The 17,738-nt window shown below is 40.2% G+C and overlaps 1 protein-coding gene across 1 annotated transcript in view; it reads left to right on the top strand.

Annotated features, from left to right (window-relative positions):
• Positions 1-5,956: 5,956 nt before the first annotated feature.
• The window catches only part of Tmem156 (transmembrane protein 156), a 31,426-nt gene continuing 19,644 nt past the window's right edge, over positions 5,957-17,738 (top strand). The window contains exon 1 of the mRNA XM_057771513.1: positions 5,957-6,085. Coding sequence (XP_057627496.1) covers positions 5,998-6,085 — 88 coding nt within the window. The 5' untranslated portion in view covers positions 5,957-5,997. The remainder of the gene's footprint in view (positions 6,086-17,738) is intronic.

Below are 17,738 nucleotides of genomic sequence, written 5' to 3'. Positions count from 1 at the left end.
GTAGAAATGTCTAAATAAGCTATGGCAGTCTGAATGTAGTTGGCCCCATAATCTCTTAGGGAGTGGCACTATTAGGAGGTGTGACTTTGTTGGAGTGGGTGTGGTCTTGTTGGAGAAAGTGTGTCTCTGGGAGGCGGGCTTTGAGGTTTCCTATGCTCAGGATCCTGCCCAGTGTCTCAGTCAACTTCCTGTAGGATAAAGGACTCTCAGCTCCTTCAGCACCATGTCTGCCTGCACTTCGCCATGCTCCTACCATGATAATGGACTGAACCTCTGAACTGTAAGCAAGCTGCCCCAATGAAATGTTTAATTAAAGGTTTACAAGCATTTCCATGGTCACGGTAAACCTTACCTAAGACACAGGCTGTGTTTTCATGAGAACCTTCCAGAGTTCTGGTCCATCCTCTGCACTCACTTTACTAAGCAAGTGAAGCCACTGAAATTGACCACTCTGTAGGTAGGGGAAAAACTCATTGGAGAACAAATTGCTGGGTTTCCTCAGAGAGTAGAGACAGCATCCAATGGAAAAAGCTTTGCCAGTTTTCATTGAGAAAGCAGCAAGCAGGAGGCAGCATGTTGGTCATTAGAGCCTGGAAGTTAGCATAGGGATTCCAGGCTTTTCTGGCTAATCAGGAATTGCTAGCAAATGTAAGAAATATTCAAGCCAGGTTGTGGTGGCATACATCTTTAATCCCAGTGCTCAGGAAACAGAGACTGGTAGGTTTCTGTGAGTTTCCAGAACAGCCAAGAATACACAGAGAAACCTGTCTCAAAATAAATAAATAAATAAATATTAAAATAAGGAAAAGAAAAAAGAGAAAAAAAGAAATATTCAGAATTATTAGCAAATACATGTAAATTAAAACATTTCTTTTTCAAATAGGCAAAATCTAGAAGAATAAATTGGCCATTGTTGGAGCTTGGTGCTGTGTAATACTTTCATACACAGTTAGTAGAGTATATGTTACAGAAAAGTCTGGACAATCATTGGCTGTATGAATTAAGAACTTCAAAAACCTTTATATTTTTTCTTAGATATTTTACTCTATAATTAAAATGCTAAGATTTATGTTTGTGAATTTTTACATTATGGTGCTATTTATAAAAATTGTAATAATATAATTAGACTATGGTGAAATGAATTATGACCTATCAATGGGCATTCATAAATAGATGCTGGCTTTAAAAATAAATCTGTGTAAGGGCTGGAAATAGAGAGCCACACCTTTAATCTCAGCACTCAGGAGGTGGAGGCAGCTGGATCTCTGTAAATTCAAAGGCCAGCCTGGTCTACATACTGAGTTCTAGGACAGCCAGGGGTCTATCTCATAACAACAACAACAACAACAACAACAACAAGAGCAGCAAAATCCGCTTCTGTAGTGTTTTCACTTTTAGGTGCCTAAGAAGAAAGCATAGGTAAGGGGTGTTTCACACAGGTGTACCTCTGGGCAGAACCAGGCAGAACCCTATGGTTCCAGGAGCAAATGTGTAACAAAGCACTTTATGGATTTAGGAATTTCAGCTGTGAAAAATTTAATGGATGAATTATGGCATTGAAAAATGGCAAGGCATTTGGCCCATTGTTTTTAACCCTTACCATTGAACCTCTGAAAGATAATTGTGAGGAAAAAATTTTTTTTCTGTTAAAAGTAGCTAGTCTGCCAAGGGTCAATATTCCATAAATCTCTCCAACCTTGTAAAACTTCAATGCAGATCTTTACTCTCCACCACCTGGTAAAACATTGTTTGCACAAAGAATGGATGGAACATATTCCCAGAACTTGATGGACTGAGGTGGCCAGCTTCTTCCCCTCTTTTCTTTATTCCATTGTGCCAATTTTTCCTTTTTTTAAAATTATTCTTTTATTATTTTATAATGCGTGGGGGTGCTTTGCCCGCATGTATGTCTGCATGCCGCATGAGTGCCTGGTGCCCGAGGAGGCCAGGAGAGGGTGTTGTATCACCTGGAACATAAGTTACAGATGTTTGCGGTCGCCATGTGGATGCTGGGAACTGAACCCAGGTCCTTTCCAAGAAAAGTCAGCCTTCTTAACTGCTGAACCATCTCTCCAGCTCCCTGCACTGATTCTTTTAAAGTCAGCCAGTTATGAAAGATTGAGAGGTTGGACCTCAGTCAGTTCTGGGGTGGGGGTGGGACAACTGCATTAGAATAAAAATTGAGTGAACTTGTTCTGGTGTGATAATTAGTTCTAGCTATGTCTTTAATAAATTGCCTTGCTGTGGTGTTTTCAGTGAGAATGGTCCCCATAGGCTCACATACTTGAATGCTTGACCATCAGGGAGTGGAACTGTTTGAAAGGACTGAGGGTGTGGCCTTGTTGAAGTAGGCATGACCTTACTGGAAGAAGTGTGTCACTGGGGGTGGGCTTTGAGGTTTCAAAAGCCCATTCTAGGCCCAGTCTTTCTCTCTCTCTGTTTGTTGATCAGGACAAAGCTCTCATCTACAGCTCTAGTACCATACATACCTGCCACCATGCTCCCCACCGTGATGATAATAGACGAAGCCTTTGAAACTGTAAGCACGTCCCCAGTTAAATGCTTTATTCTATAAGAATTGCCGTGGTCATGGTGTCTCTTCACAACAGTAGAACAGTGACCGAGGTGGCTCCTTTTGCTTTGCTGTGCGTTCCTTGTGTCTCACTGAGATTTTCTTTGTGTCTAACATACCAAACACCCACTGCATGTGTGGAATTTGCTTTTGACTATTGTTCTGCAAACATTCAAGCAGTTAGCAGCTATAGACGGAGTGATTTAAAACTTAACAACTGAGTTTGGTGAAACAGCTCAGTGGGTAAAGGCACTCCCTTTGCTTGCCGAGAAGAGACCGCCACTCCAGCTGAAGCGTCTGCACAGGGCAGCCCTGACTGTTGGTCAACAGGGCATGTTCAGAAGGGAAGATTAGTCACGCATTGACAGAAAGTACACTAGGTTTTTAGTCTAACTCAGGCGGTGACTCTGCCTTTTTCCATTGGCAGGGGTCTGACCTTGCAATCCTATGAGACCAACTAACTGGTCTGAAAAGTTGGTCCACAGGAAACGAAAGAGGAAGGGGAAAGGGGGCCAGTGCTTCAAGGAGAAAAGGGTCAGTGTTCCAGGCCATCAAATTACTGGAATGCAGCAGAGGCCTTTGTGCAAACAAAGGTTTTACTGCTGGAGGAGATAAAAATTTTGGTCTAGAAGCTTTACAATGTGGGAGAGACAAGAAGATTTGAATTCCTTGTCCTAAACACAGGTTTTACAGTACTTGTTAGGGAAGACTCATATTTAATATTTCTTACACTTCCAAACATGATGACCTGAGTTTGACCCCCAAGACCCACAATCTGTAAGGAGAGAACGGACTCCCCAAAAGTTGTCCTGTCTATCTCCATAGGCATGCCAAGGTAATGGCATACATGCTCATTCTCTCTCTCTCTCTCTGTCTCTCTGTCTCTCTGTCTCTCTCTCTCTCTCTCTCTCTCTCTGTCTGTCTCTCTCTCTCTCTCTCACACACACACACACACATAAACACAATCAGTAAATGTAAAAAAAAAACCTTACAATTGGATTAGCAATCTAAGAGAATGACCATAGACAATAGCATTATGTTTTTTTTTTTTTTTTTTAAGATTTGCTAAGTCAGAGATAGCACAACTGTCTTAGAGTCTGGCTGAAAGATTCTGATCCCATGATACACTCAGAGCAGCCAGCCTGTGCTCTGGGATTTATGGTCCTTCTGTTGCTCTCCTGATATCCACCATCTGGACACCACCAGAGAAGCCAGGTGCAGAGCACATGATCGCAACCAGGACAAAGGGCCTTTCAAGAAAATTGACTTTAAAGTGTCTAAACCTATGATGACCAGGTTGAGTGATAGGGAGCAGGGTGGTGGCGGTGTTCTGTCTCTCCTCCCATCTGTATGTGTGTGTATGTGTGCATGCACATGTCTACTCCCATGCATGGGAATGTCATTATGCACTGTGTCAGAATGGTTTGATTCTGATTCTAAAAATGCTTCAGGAAGGTTCATATGTTTAAGGCTTGGCTGCCTGCTGAAAGTTTTTTTTTTTTTTTGACAAATCAATGAACCATACAAGCTCTGATTTAATCAATAGATTAATCCATGAAATTCTTACTGAATGAATTATTAAGTGGGCTCTAGTAGGAAATAGATTGCCAGCGGAATGCTCTTAATGGATGTATTTTTGTCCCGACCCTTGTTTCTGTGCATCCTGTCTGCCATGAGGGAAGCCACTCTGTTCTTCCATTTTGCCTCACCATGCATAGGCTCAACAGCAATGAGTCACATGACCACACACTGAAACATTCCAATACATAAGCCCAAATAAGCTTTCTTCCCTTAAGGCATTTTACTCAAATATTTTGACACAGTGACAGAAAATGACTAATACAGACCTGGCAAAAATTTTACAACAAAGAAAATTATTAAATTAATAATTTTATATGGATATAAAAATTACTGAGTGAACCAAGGTATCACTACAAAATTTATAAGGGAAAGGATAGACATTAAGATATCCAAGGGAGGGGAAATAGAATACAGTGTTCTAAAGGGATGAAGAGGAAACCAGAATAGGAGGGGCAGGGTTGGGCGTGCAGGAGAAGGAAGGATGGGGCAAGGACAGCTAACTGTAAAGACCTTTGAAAAAGTCACATGTAAACCTAGTGCTGTAGAAACGTCCTAAGATATATATGCATATACAAGGAGTCTAAATGGAGTTAGCATATCACCGCAGGAGGACCAATACCTCAACTGGGCATCATTTGCTACCTCATAAAACCCCTAGCACCAGGAACGAGTTACATCTTTTCAAATTAGTGGCCAAAGGGATCCCATAGACCCCACAAACATGACAAGCTATTGTTAATGCTATTGGTTATCCTCCACAACTGGACAGTAAGACCCTATTGCTGAAGAAGACACACTTACAAAGTACTGAGGAATCGAGCTGGTATTTAACTGGAAACTTCCTACCAGCTAGTGCTGGCGTATCAACCCTTGATGCTGTTCTTAAAGTTTGCACTTGAGAAGTCTGCTCTTATTTCTACTGCTTAGGTCTTAAAATCCCCTAAGCAAGGATTCCCATGCACACGCCAATCATGGTTACGGGGCTATAGGAACTAAGCAGGAAGAAAATGATTGGAAATATTTGATACATTTTTATTTTAATGAGCTGGACGGATAACAATGGAAATGCTAGCTATACGCATTGTCTAAGTAAAATCATTCTCTTGCACGTATTTATTTATCACGATTTTCCCTATCCTGCATTTGCATGCTAAAACAAACTATTTTCTTTCTTTGGGTTTATCCCAATGAAAGAGTTTATTCAGCAAAAAGAATAGAAATGTTGACTGTGTGGTAGTAAACACAGTGTTTATAGACACAACAAGTTACATTCTAACCCCTTGCAGAGACGACAGTAAAGCAGAACCCCACATTTTCATAAGACTTTGGTTTATGCTCATATCTTGTGCTGTTTACTGTCTTCCAAACACCAGCCTCCAGCACGGCACCAGCATTTCTGAGAGATCATTGAATAAGTCAGCCAGTGAATGGGGTTCAGAAACCTGGACCCCACTGACCTTTCTCCTTTTATTTGTGGTTATTATGTTGCGGGCTTCCATTTATCCTTACACTCTGGTAAACATGGAAAACAGCTTCAAATTTGGATGAAGCCAGACCCCCTTCGCTTCTTAAGATCGGTTACTTGTTTTCCTTGTTTAGCAGATAGTTCAAAAGTGCTTGTTAGAGAGAGGGTGGCTTTATTAGGCAAAGTGACTCAAAATGAAGAAGTCTCTCACTCAGTTCCGGGTACCTTTTTTTTTTTCTAAGTCTGACCCAAACGGAAGTGAGTGTGAGGTGAATCTCAATCTCAGGAACTTGAAGTAGAACAGAGATGAAACTGGAAGCAGGAAGCAAAATAGTATCAAGCTATTGGATGGAGACACGATTGTGTCATGTGAGTAGACATGACAGAAACAGCTTTTCTTAAATTATTTGTGGCAATCGTGGTCACATTCATTTTAGTCTTGCCAGAATTTTTCAAGACACCGAAAGGTAAGTAAATCGTCACAATCGAGCTCTCCTTTCTTACGTTAGAGCAATGGTGACAGACAAGATCTTTTTGGGTGTACGCTGCGTGAGCTGAAGTTCAATGTCTGAAATACCTTTAAGTAAAGTTAGACCCCAGTTTTAGTTGCCTGTTGTCTAGCACAGTGACCTTAGGACTTAGTTATGGTTACAATAGAAAATGAAGAGAAATTTAAAATCTGCATTTAGATTCCAGATATAGGATTTAAGATAATACTGTTACATGAATTTATTCTTTGCAACTGTTTCCTTCTTTGGAATAGTTGTACATCTGTTTTTACATTCTGGATGTATTTACTAAGGAAAATAACACTTATTCATTTTAAGAGGATCGAATTCATTTGATCACAAGTTGATGCAATTAATTTACTGGTAATTTTGAAAAATGGTAGTAATTTTACTATTTTTAATATACAAGTAAAAGCAGATCAGTACAAATCCAAGCAGTTCCGTGTGTGTTTGTGAGCAGTGGGAACGGGGCAACTCTGAGAGCGCTTTAAAGAATTCTTGCATGACTGCTGAAACAGAAGCAAAGACAAGGGGATTTAAACTATTTCTGTGTCGTTAAAAGATTGGAAAGCATGCTATTGTGGATGTTCAAGTGATAATTGTGCTCTTTAGCGTTTAATAAGAATAAAAAGAAAAAAGAAAATGTTCTATTACTAAATAAAAATCTATAACTTTATTAAAACTAGAGAAACACTTATATTTGATAGCTTGCTGCAATGAATATTTATTATTGCATATATGCAAAGCTAAGTATTCAGATAAAAATACTTTTGCTAATTATATTTGATGACATACTGCAATGGTTATTTAATGTTGCATATTAAATGATGCTAAGTAGCCAGATAAAAATATTTTTGCTAAATAAACACCGTGACTGCAATTTTAAGAATGATTGAATTTATAATTTTTTCTTTTGGTTTGACTTTTATATTTCCCAGATTAAGCAAGCATAGTGTATATTTTTGATGCTTATTTTCATTGGCTGAAAATGTATCCTAAAGAAAACATAATAAAGAAAACCTGTTTTTAAGATATTTTGGGCGGAGAGTAAAATCACGTTTAGTAGTTATCTAAGCCAGGCCTTCTCTGTGTTTATATACCTATTGCTTTGAAAAATGAGTTTGCCTCTTGTGAAAATCAGGAAACTGGCACACACTGTCTGTTTTGTTGGAGTGTTCTGTGAGAGGTGGTAACTCTAGGAGCTTACCACCGGCTGTGATGAGGACAGAGGAGGTGTGCTTTTGACTTTCAGTTTGTGTTGGAGTATGGCAGCAAAATCCAGCACAGTGCAAAGAAAGTCAGAGCGACATGTGGGGGGGTGGGGGCGAAGGGAGCCTTGGAGTGGAGCACTAGGGTGCCTTTGAATTTGTAAACAGAAGGAAGAGTTTTTGCAGAATCCACGTCAGCTGAACTTCCTGGGCCTGACAGTGTCTGTTCTCCATGTTGACCTGTGTCACTTAAGATGTCTGTTTTCTCCCTGCCACTGTTGCTTTTGCTGCCTTCCCAAACTGGAAAGAACTACTTCTGTTTCCTGGTCTTAGGATGATGAAATTGTTTAGATATTTTGTTTCCTTATTTGTATCCTTATTGCGGAAATGTCTGCAAACCATTGTCTTCTGATGTCCTTCAGTGCTGGAAGGAGTCTTGCTTAAACCCACCACAAACAAAATGCTGGTTATTCGGGAAACTGTTTCACATGCGCCAAAGTGTAATACCTGTGCTTTATACTGGTCTATGGGTCATTGGGATTATTACTATAACTTTAACAGATGTATCCTTATATTGAGGAGATATGAACATAATTATTTTGTTCCTTAATTTTGTTTTGTGTTGTTTTGTTTGGGACAGGGTCTTTCTATGTAGTCTTGGCTGTCCTGGAACTTGCTATGTAGATGAGACTGTCCTCAAATTCACAGAGATCTGGCTGTGTCTGACTCCCAAGTGCTGGGATTAAAGGTGTACACCACTACTCCTGACCATTGATATTAGTTTTTAATACCAATATGAGTTATCTTATGAAATGAATGGAATGGTCAATTAGTGCATATCATAAAGAATTTGGTACAATTATTTAGATGATTTAGAAGTGAGATTATTCTTAAAGAAGAAAAATGAATTTTGGGATTTTCAAGGCTAATCTTAGCCTGTTAGGTACTTGTGTACTTTCTTCATATTGTATTACTCTGTTCACTTTAATTTCTAGGATAAATATAACAAAAGGATGTAATTTATGAATTGCTCACTGGTACCCTGTCTTTACCATGAACTCAGAAGGAATCTCAATGTGGAACAGTGCATATGAGGTTTAATATATTTGATCAAAACAGTAATTGTCTAATGCTTCTAGTTGAAAATACAGCACCATATCTGATCATATGTTGTCAAAAATATATCCAAGTATTGGAATAATTGTTAGTAGGAATCTTCAGTTATTACAATTACATAGTGTGGGTTATTTGGCTTAATTTTAAGAATGAGAACTTCTTAAATATTGCTTGCCACTTAACAGGTTGCGTTGCCAAGATAACCTATTCTCCAGCAATGTTCTGAAACCCCCGGTTAGTTTAAAAGGCAGTCAGCACACAGCAGTTGATGACCAACTTGACCCTCTTAAGCCATGTGTAGAGAATGGAAATGCAGTTTGGGAAGAGAATATTTAGATTCCATTTCTTACAACTGAGGAAACAAGTTTGTCCCCAACTCCATCATCACCGATTTGCTTTGGTTGGATGTAACATTTAAGAGAGAGCCTGGGGGAGAGGACTGGAGAGCTGGCTCAATGCTTAAAAGCGTAAGTCTTCCAGAGGACCTGGGTTCAATTCTCAGTACCCACATAGCAGCTCACAACCATCTGTAACTCCAGTCCCAGCGGATTCAACACCATCTTCTTCTGGATTCTATAGCCACCAGGCATACACATGGTACACAAACACATATACATATAAAATTTGAAAGGGACACTTGATTAAACCTTAGGTTGACCCCAAAGATCTTTAATTGATTCTTGCACTTAGCCACAGTGTCTCCTGTGCTGGGAAGGTGAGGCTACATAAAGGAAAGGCAGACTCCTAAGGAGTCTTCATTCATGAAGAGAACCAGTTGTCAAGCAATTAAGTACAACCCCATAGAGAGTAAAACGGGTTGTAAAAGGGTGTTATGGGAACTTTTACATTGTTTCCAGGCCTGTGCTGAGAAGAGGTCTCTTCTGTTTCCAGTTGCCAAGAAAAATAATAACTTGGCAGAGTTCAAATAATCCCCCACTATTCTTCGTGCTTGCAGAAGCGCTTTCAAAGAGAAGTCATGATTCTTATTGATTTTCAAATAAAATGCTCTCATATCAGTATCTCAAAGCTTTATAAGAGCTGATGCAGCAGGGCCTAGCAGAGATTTGCAGAAAACAGGACAAGAGCAGTGCAGATGAAGACTCTGCCAGCCTAACTTCATCCAGCTGTTCGGATGTCACTTTGACGAGTCAAACCTGCATAAAAAGTTCACCCGCTTGCATTTTCTCTTCCGTGTTACACTTTCTGGTGGAAATGGTAATATAACGAACAGTAAAACTGAGTAAAACTGAGGATAAAGGACCTTTACTTGTGAATTACAGGATAAACCCTCAAGTCCATAGCATGTCTTCACTATATTTATGTTTCTATGACTAAAGGCAGTGTGTTGAGGGAACTGCAATGAATGACATGTCACCCTTGCTCTCAAACTGGGAACTTTATTTTCTTCTTATTGACTTCTTCATAAAAATTGAATCAGTTATCCCCAGTAAGGATCTATGCCCATTTAAATTTTGAGCCGGCAGAGGTCTCACTGTGTTGCCCAGGATACTCTCAAATTCTTAGGCGCAATTAATTCTCCCACTTAAGCCTCCCAAGTGTTGAGATGACAGGTGTTCACTATTGCATCTGGCTCACAATTTAAAGTGTGTGTGTGTGTGTGTGTGTGTGTGTAGTGTCTGTGAATGCCAGACATCTCCTCTTCTGCTCTCTACCGTAACTATTTCAGACAGGGCCTGTCACTGAACCTGAGCTTATGAATTGACTTGGCTGATTTTCTAGTAACCTCCAGAGATACTGTTTCCAGCCTCCAACCCTAGGGTTGCAGATGGGTACCACCATGCCTGGTTTTTATGAGTGTGCTGGGTACCCAAGGTCAGGTCCTCATGCTTATGTGGAAAGCACTTTAATGACCAAGTCATCTCCCTAGACCTTTGGCTCAAAATTTGTAAACATTTTAACAGATGTGTGCATTTACATACATCAAGTACTGGGCTAAATATTTTTACATGTAATTCATTTCTAACTTATTCAATATTTCAGCTCAATGACTGGAAATGTAGTTCAGTGGTAGAACATGTGTTTGGCATCTATGAGGCTCTAGGTTTGATCTTCATTATGCGTGAGTACACACACACACACATGCATACACACCCCTCAGTCATGGTGAAGTATTACCCTCAAGATACTCTAGTCTGAGACTCTCCATAAAGAAGGACAGACTGCATGGAGAAGTTGGTTTTGTCCTGGCATTACTGGGCTTTCTGCATCCCTGTTGTTTAAGGTGCTACAAGAGGGTATGCTACTGTTCTACATTTTCGGCAACATGTGGTAACAAATGTGCCGAAGTCAAATGTGTCCATCGTTTCTGAAAACTTGGCTTTATTGGCTGAGCTGTGTAGTTGTAACACCAGCAGCCTTTGCCTGGGATGGTTCTGTCTGTCTTCTTGGGCAGTTGGATGGCAAATGCCTATTTCTGTTATTTTTGTAGAAAATCATGACATTTTCTTTAAAAACTTTTTATTTATACATGTAACCACTATACTGTGCTTATACCTCTTTTCACTCCCTGCCCACTGTTCTTGTCCTTCCCTCTTAATGTCACCTGTTCCTCCCATTTCCCCTTTAGACTTCTGTGTGCCGCATCATGTAGTCTCCTTGTAGCTTCATGTCCCCTACATATACATATAAGAATCTAGAGTCTCTATGATAGAAATGCGGTATTCTGAGCATATGTTATTTTTCTCAGCATGATTTCTTTTCTTTTCTTTTTTCTTTTTCTTTTTTTTTGGTTTTTCGAGACAGGGTTTCTCTGTGGTTTTGGAGCCTATCCTAGAACTAGCTCTTGTAGACCAGGCTGGTCTCAAACTCACAGAGATCCACCTGCCTCTGCCTCCCAAGTGCTGGGATTAAAGGCGTGCGCCACCACCTCCCGGCTATGATTTCTTTTTTTAATTAATAAAATGTTTTTATTCTATGTGTTTTTCACATCATGTGTCTTGATCCCATTCATTCCCTGACCCTTCCACATCTGCCTTCTACCCCTGTACCACCTCCCCCCAATTAAAAAAAAATCAAGAGAAAAAAAAATGAAGAAAATAAAGGAGAAAAATTTAAAAAGTTTGGGGGAACGAATTAAAAATCTCATCATGGATGCTGTAGTGAGACTCAAGAAATCATGCTGTATACTCCTTGGTACATACAACTGTCCTTCCAAGTATTCACTGCAAAGAGCCATTGGTCTGGTCCGAGGCCCCTGGATTCCACTACATGTTCAATGCTGGCCACCCCCAGGACTCTTCCTGGACGTCCTGCTGGTACCCTGTGTTGTGGACATCCAGCAGCTTTGGGTCTGTGGGTCAGGTTCCTTCACATGGTCCAGCAGATTGTAGATGGGATGGATATTGGGTTAGGCCAAGTCATAACTCTGGGTCTGGGCCTGGGCGGCTGCAGAGATGGCCCATCAGGTGGAAAATGGGAGCTGTCCCATGCTCACCATTTCTGGAGTGGCTCACCACACCTCCACTAACAGGACTGGATCTGTTGTGTTGCCCTGGCAGGATGCAGGATCGGCTCTTCAGAGTATTGCAAGTGGCGATCAGGCCTAGCTCTCATACTCTTATTACCACAGGGCCAGCTCTCCCACCTACCCTAGGCATTGGTGGACAGGCAGGGAGGGCTCACAACCATCTATAATGAGATCTGGTACCCTCTCCTGGTATGCAGGCATATATGCAGGGAGAACACTATATACATAATAAACAAATAAATCTTAGAAAAGAAGAAGAGGAAGAAGAAGAAGAAGAATACATTTGGACCTTTATCCCACACTGTAGGCAGAGGCTGCTCTTTTGTTTCCTGGTCACCCAAACCCGAAAAAAAAAATCACACAGAAACTGTATTAATTAAAACACTGCTTGGCCTATTAGCTTATGCATATTTATAGCTAGCTCTTACATCTTAAATTAACCCATCTCCATTATTCTGTGTATTGCCACAAGGTAGTGGCATGCTGGTAAAGTTCCAGTGTCTGTCTCCTTCAGCAGCTATATGGCATCTCGTTGACTTTGCCTTCTTTCCTCTATCTTCTTGGAATTCCCACCTTACTCTCTTCTGCCTCGTTGTTAGGCCAAAGCAGCTTTACGCATTAACCAATGGTTCACAGCATACAGAGGGGAATCCCACATCATCACACCACATAGTAACCAACTCAAACCAGATTGTAAAACCAACAACAACAAAAAACATTGTAAGATCCAAGACTGTCAAACTGTTAGAAGAAATGATTCTTGATTTGTTCCGTCCCTGTTATGACTTTTAGAATGTCCTCAAAAGCGCAGAGAACAAAGATTTTAAGATAGGCAAGTGGAGTTACATCAAAGTAAAAAAAAAATCTAACCAGTTAATCAACACAGCTGGGGGGGGGGGGGGACAAGAGAACACGTTAGATTAGATACAGTGCAATATAACTATCACATTGTAACCACAATTGCTGGAGAGATGGCTCAGAGGTTAAGAGCATTGCCTGCTCTTCCAAAGGTCCTGAGTTCAATTCCCAGCAACCACATGGTGGCTCACAACCATCTGTAATGGGGTATGGTGCCCTCTTCTGGCCTGCAGGCATACACACAGGCAGAATATTGTATACATAATAAATAAATGAAAAAAAAAGAACCTACACATTGTAACCACAATTAAGACATAACTTCCCTGTGTTGCTCTATTCCATAAGAGCCCCTCTACCAACAACCATTATGGTGCATCTTTCTAAATCTCATAGGAACAGAATCACTTGTGTGCCTCATTCGATTTGGTGAGACACCATTGTGATTCACCCATGTTGTTGCTTATGGTTTCTTCTCTTTGCCACTGAGTGACATTCCATCATACGTCAGGAGTTGTTTTTAGATTCACCATTGTCTGGAAATGTGGATTGTTTTCAGTTCTCGGCTCTTAGAACATTCAAAAGCTACCATAAAACTCACGTGCAGGTGAAACAGAGGCATCCGACCGTGTAGATATGTTTTTATTTGTGTGTGTAGCTTCCTAGGAGTGGAATTTGGGGTCCATATGGTAAGTATATATTTAACTTAAGAGAAAATGAAAGTCAGTCCCCCAGTGCCGTTGTGCTGTTTAGCATTCCTGTCGGTAATGTAACGTGTGAAAGTCAGACTTCATGGCAGCATTATTTTGAACAGCCGAAAATGGAAACAACCCAAATGTTCCCTGTCAAAAAGATGGATGAATTATGTAATATATTCATTCATAAGACCAACAAATTAGCTACAGATGTGTAAAACTAACATGGCTAAAACATAGTAAGGAAAGAATCAAGTCACAGAACAGTGCATGGTGTAATGCTATACAATTGTATGTTTCCAAAATAAGCTACGGTACAGGGGCAGGGAGAATGCTCTGGAGGCGTTGGCAGCAGCCTGTTTCTTGATTGGGGGATAGAGATACTAATATTTACTTATTTTCTTTCATTGAACAAGGTTTCCTGTGTATCCCTGACTGTCCTGGAACTCTCTCTGTAAACCAGGCTGGCCTTGAACTCAGAGAGCTCTGCTGCCTCTGCCCCTCCTGAGTGCTGGGATTTAAGGAATGTGTCACCACTGATTGCACCACCACCACTTGGTGTTATTTTCTTTCTTTAATGAGAGCATCTTTTGTGAAGGATCTTATACAAATATGTGTGGTTTGTTCTTACAGTAGAAGTTAAGGGAGGAAAATACAATCCTTTAGTGTTCCGGTTCGCTTGTCTTTGAAAAGGAGAAAATAATTGGCGTGGATTTACCCTTTTATATCATGTGTCTTCCTGACTCAGCTTAATGTTCTGCATACGTCCTCAGAGAAGGTGCCGACTTGGTACTGAAGTAATTCTGGGATGCACTGGCATCTCTCAGAGTGGACGAGCAGACATCTGACTCCAGGAATATTAATGGAATATTAATATTATAGTTAAGTTCACAAACCCTTGTTTATAGAGATGGGGATATAGCCCACAAGATGACATAGTGGTTAGGGAGAAACATTTATTTCTTAAAATTATACCAAAAAAAAGGCCATGTCCTCTATTCCTTTTTCAATAGAAGTATTTAAAATTGAAGTTTAAAAACCTCATTAAAAAAAAACCCTGCTATCCAAATCTTCGATTCTAGAAAGCCTGGCTGGTTGCTTATTGACTAAGAAGACGGCAATATTGATAGCAAAAGATTTCTCTCTCTCCTTTCCAGGTCGTGTCATAGCAATATAAATTCAAGAAACTGAAAATTTCACAAGATCAAAGTGCCAGGGAGCAAGATGGAAAGGTGGCAGGAAATGTGTTTTTGTGTGTTTTAGTGATATTGAGAAAGCTGTAAATGAGAGCGTTCCATCAGTGGGTGCACTTCCATCTTCCTCTGCTGACATTGCTGTTGAAGGCAATATTAGATTATAGTTACAAACTCGTTATAATTTTTATTAAGTGTATTACACATAATAAAATTTGTTCAAATACAATTTAGTTCCTCCAAGTAAAAGGTTATTAACAACTCTGTTTTGAAATTTCTTCACAGTTGGACATAAGATGTAAATTTTTAGAGAAATAGTTTTAACTATAGAGGGCTAGGACGTGAGCATTTAATTTATTAAATCATGTTACAAATCACTAGCAATCAAATGCTTAAGGAATTACTATTAAAATATAAGCTTTACTAATTAAAAATGTCTTTAATATCAGTCACTAGTTTGGCTTGCTTGTTAGTCTGGCTAAGGTGCTGAACTGAAAGAAATCACTTTAAAAAGTGCAGCGGTTGTTTCCTGGTGCTCTGTGTCACCTAGAAATCCTAACCTACATTTCAGAGAGAAGGTGAAGCCGCCACAGGAAGGTGGGGTTGGCCGTGTCACTTACTTCACGTCTAAAATCAGCTGATGGTGTGTGAACCACTGGAAGATGGGCTACCTGTTCCTTAACTGATCATCACTGTCACATGATAATTCTCAGTTACACCATGAACTAGGATGTGCTTATATTGATTAAATCGCAGATAAGCCCAACCCTAGGCAAAGGGTGCATTTAAGCTTCTTTCTTTATTTATTGTGTGTGCACTGATGCTTCCCCTGCACATGCGTCCCTGGTGTCAGGATGTTGGATCCCCTGGAACTGGAACTACAGACAGCAGGGAGCTCACATCAGGGTGCTGATTAGCTTGGCCCCTCCACATTTCAAAATTTTTAATCTGGAACACAGGATTACATTCAAAATTTTGAAAATTTTACTTTATTTTATGTATATGGATGTTTTGACTTCATGTATGTATGTGTACCATGTGCTTGCCTGGTACCCAGCAAGGCCAGGGTGTCAGGTCCCCTAGGCCTGGATTTCCAAATGGTTGTGAGTCACCACGTGGATGCCAAGAACTGAATCCAGGTTTTCTGGAAGAGCAGCTGGTTGAGTTAGCTTTTTCATTGAGCTCTTAACTGCGGAACCACCCCTCAAGCCCCAAAGACCTGCATTTAAACAGTTCACTGTGGTGAGAAAGTGTGTCCTGACAGACGAACTGCTCACCCATGGCTGGGAACAAAGCACTCTAAACAGCAGTTCTCGGTCTGTGGGTCTCGACCCTTTCTTTCACAAGGGTCACCCAAGGGTCACCCAAGACCTTCAGAAAACACAGGTGCTTGCATTATGATTCATTTACAAAGCAAAAGTAATGAAGTAGCAATGAAAATAATTTTATGGCGGGGGCCACTACAACATGAGGAACTCTATAAAAGGGTCACGGCATTAGGAAGGTTGAGAACTAGCTGTTCTAAAGACTTTCCAGTAGGACACATAATAGACAACAAGTGCTAATTGTTAGATCCTGCAAATGCTACCTTATAAGGATACAGGGTGCTTACAAATGTGATTAGCAACTTTGAAATGAGATATCGTGAATCATGCACGTGGGCATGATATTTAATCACAGATGTCGGGCTGGAGAGATGGCTCAGTGGTTAAGAGCATTGCCTGCTCTTCCAAAGGTCCTGAGTTCAATTCCCAGCAACCACATGGTGGCTCACAACCATCTGTAAAGAGGTCTGGCGCCCTCTTCTGGCCTTCAGGCATACACACAGAATATTGTATATATAATAAATAAATATTTAAAAAAATAATCACAAATGTCCAGATAAGACAAAGGCTGTGATGGCTATTCTTAATTGTCGAGTTGGCTACATCTGAAATGAACCAAAAACCTAAGCCACTGGGTATACTTTTGAGGGATTTTTCCTGATTGAAAAAAATTAAGGGAAAATCATGCTAAAGCTGGACCTTCTGGGGTGGGAAGATCCATCTTAAATCTGGACATACCCTTTGGTGGCAGCCAATATAAAGGACATGAAAGAGGGAAGCTTGCTCTCTTTGCCTGTTGCTCCTACTCTTACTGACAAGTATATTCCTTCACTGGCATTAGAGCCTACTTTTCTGGGATTCTGACATATGCTGAAGAGCATCTGAGACATTCAGCTTGTGGACTGAACAACTGCTGGATTCTTGGACCCAATAGTAAACATTGTTGGACTAGCTGGGCCACAGTTTGTGAGCTCCTCCTACATCTTATATGTATGTGTATGTGATGTACATACATATATAGAGCCATTCTGTTAGTTCTGACTATATGTGTATATACATACATACATTCTATCAGTTCATATGTATGTATATATATATATATATATATATATGTGTAGGTATGTGTAGCCATTTTATCAATAACATTCTATCAGTTCTGTTTTTTTTTTTTTTCTGGAAAATCCTGACTGACACAAAGAGTCAAAGGGAACTTTGACAGAGCTAGGAGAGAAGAAGGCAGGGATACAGAGAAGAAAGCACTGTGACTACAGAGACAGTGATGGGCCATAAGCCAAGGAATGCTGGCAACTACCGGAAGTTAGAAGAGAATCAAGAAGAAAACTTCTAGATTCTTCAAAGCCTGTAGACTTCAGGATTTCTGACTATTGACATTAACACTGAACTTCTGGCCTCCCAAACCAGGAGAAAGTTTTTCTTGTTTTTTGTTGGGGACCAGCCTCAACAAAAATACCATATGATAGGGTAGGGACATGGGGATTAGGAATATAAGTAAAAAGTACGAAGATGCAAAAATAATAAGACAGGAAATAAGACATAGAATAGTACCTGGAGGGAGTTCCAGTGAATACTGAAATCACTCGCATTTAATTTCCAATTGCTTAAAATACCCTGACCCTAAGAGGTAGGAGTAAGATTTAAAAAAAACTGCATTAACATGATAACATGATACAAAGAAATGAACAGACCGGTTGAAGGTCGCAAGCTACATCCA

The sequence above is a fragment of the Chionomys nivalis genome, chromosome 6 (genome assembly GCF_950005125.1).
Source record: "Chionomys nivalis chromosome 6, mChiNiv1.1, whole genome shotgun sequence".
NCBI classification, from domain to species: Eukaryota; Metazoa; Chordata; class Mammalia; order Rodentia; family Cricetidae; genus Chionomys; species Chionomys nivalis.
This window is presented reverse-complemented; position numbering and strand designations above follow the sequence as displayed.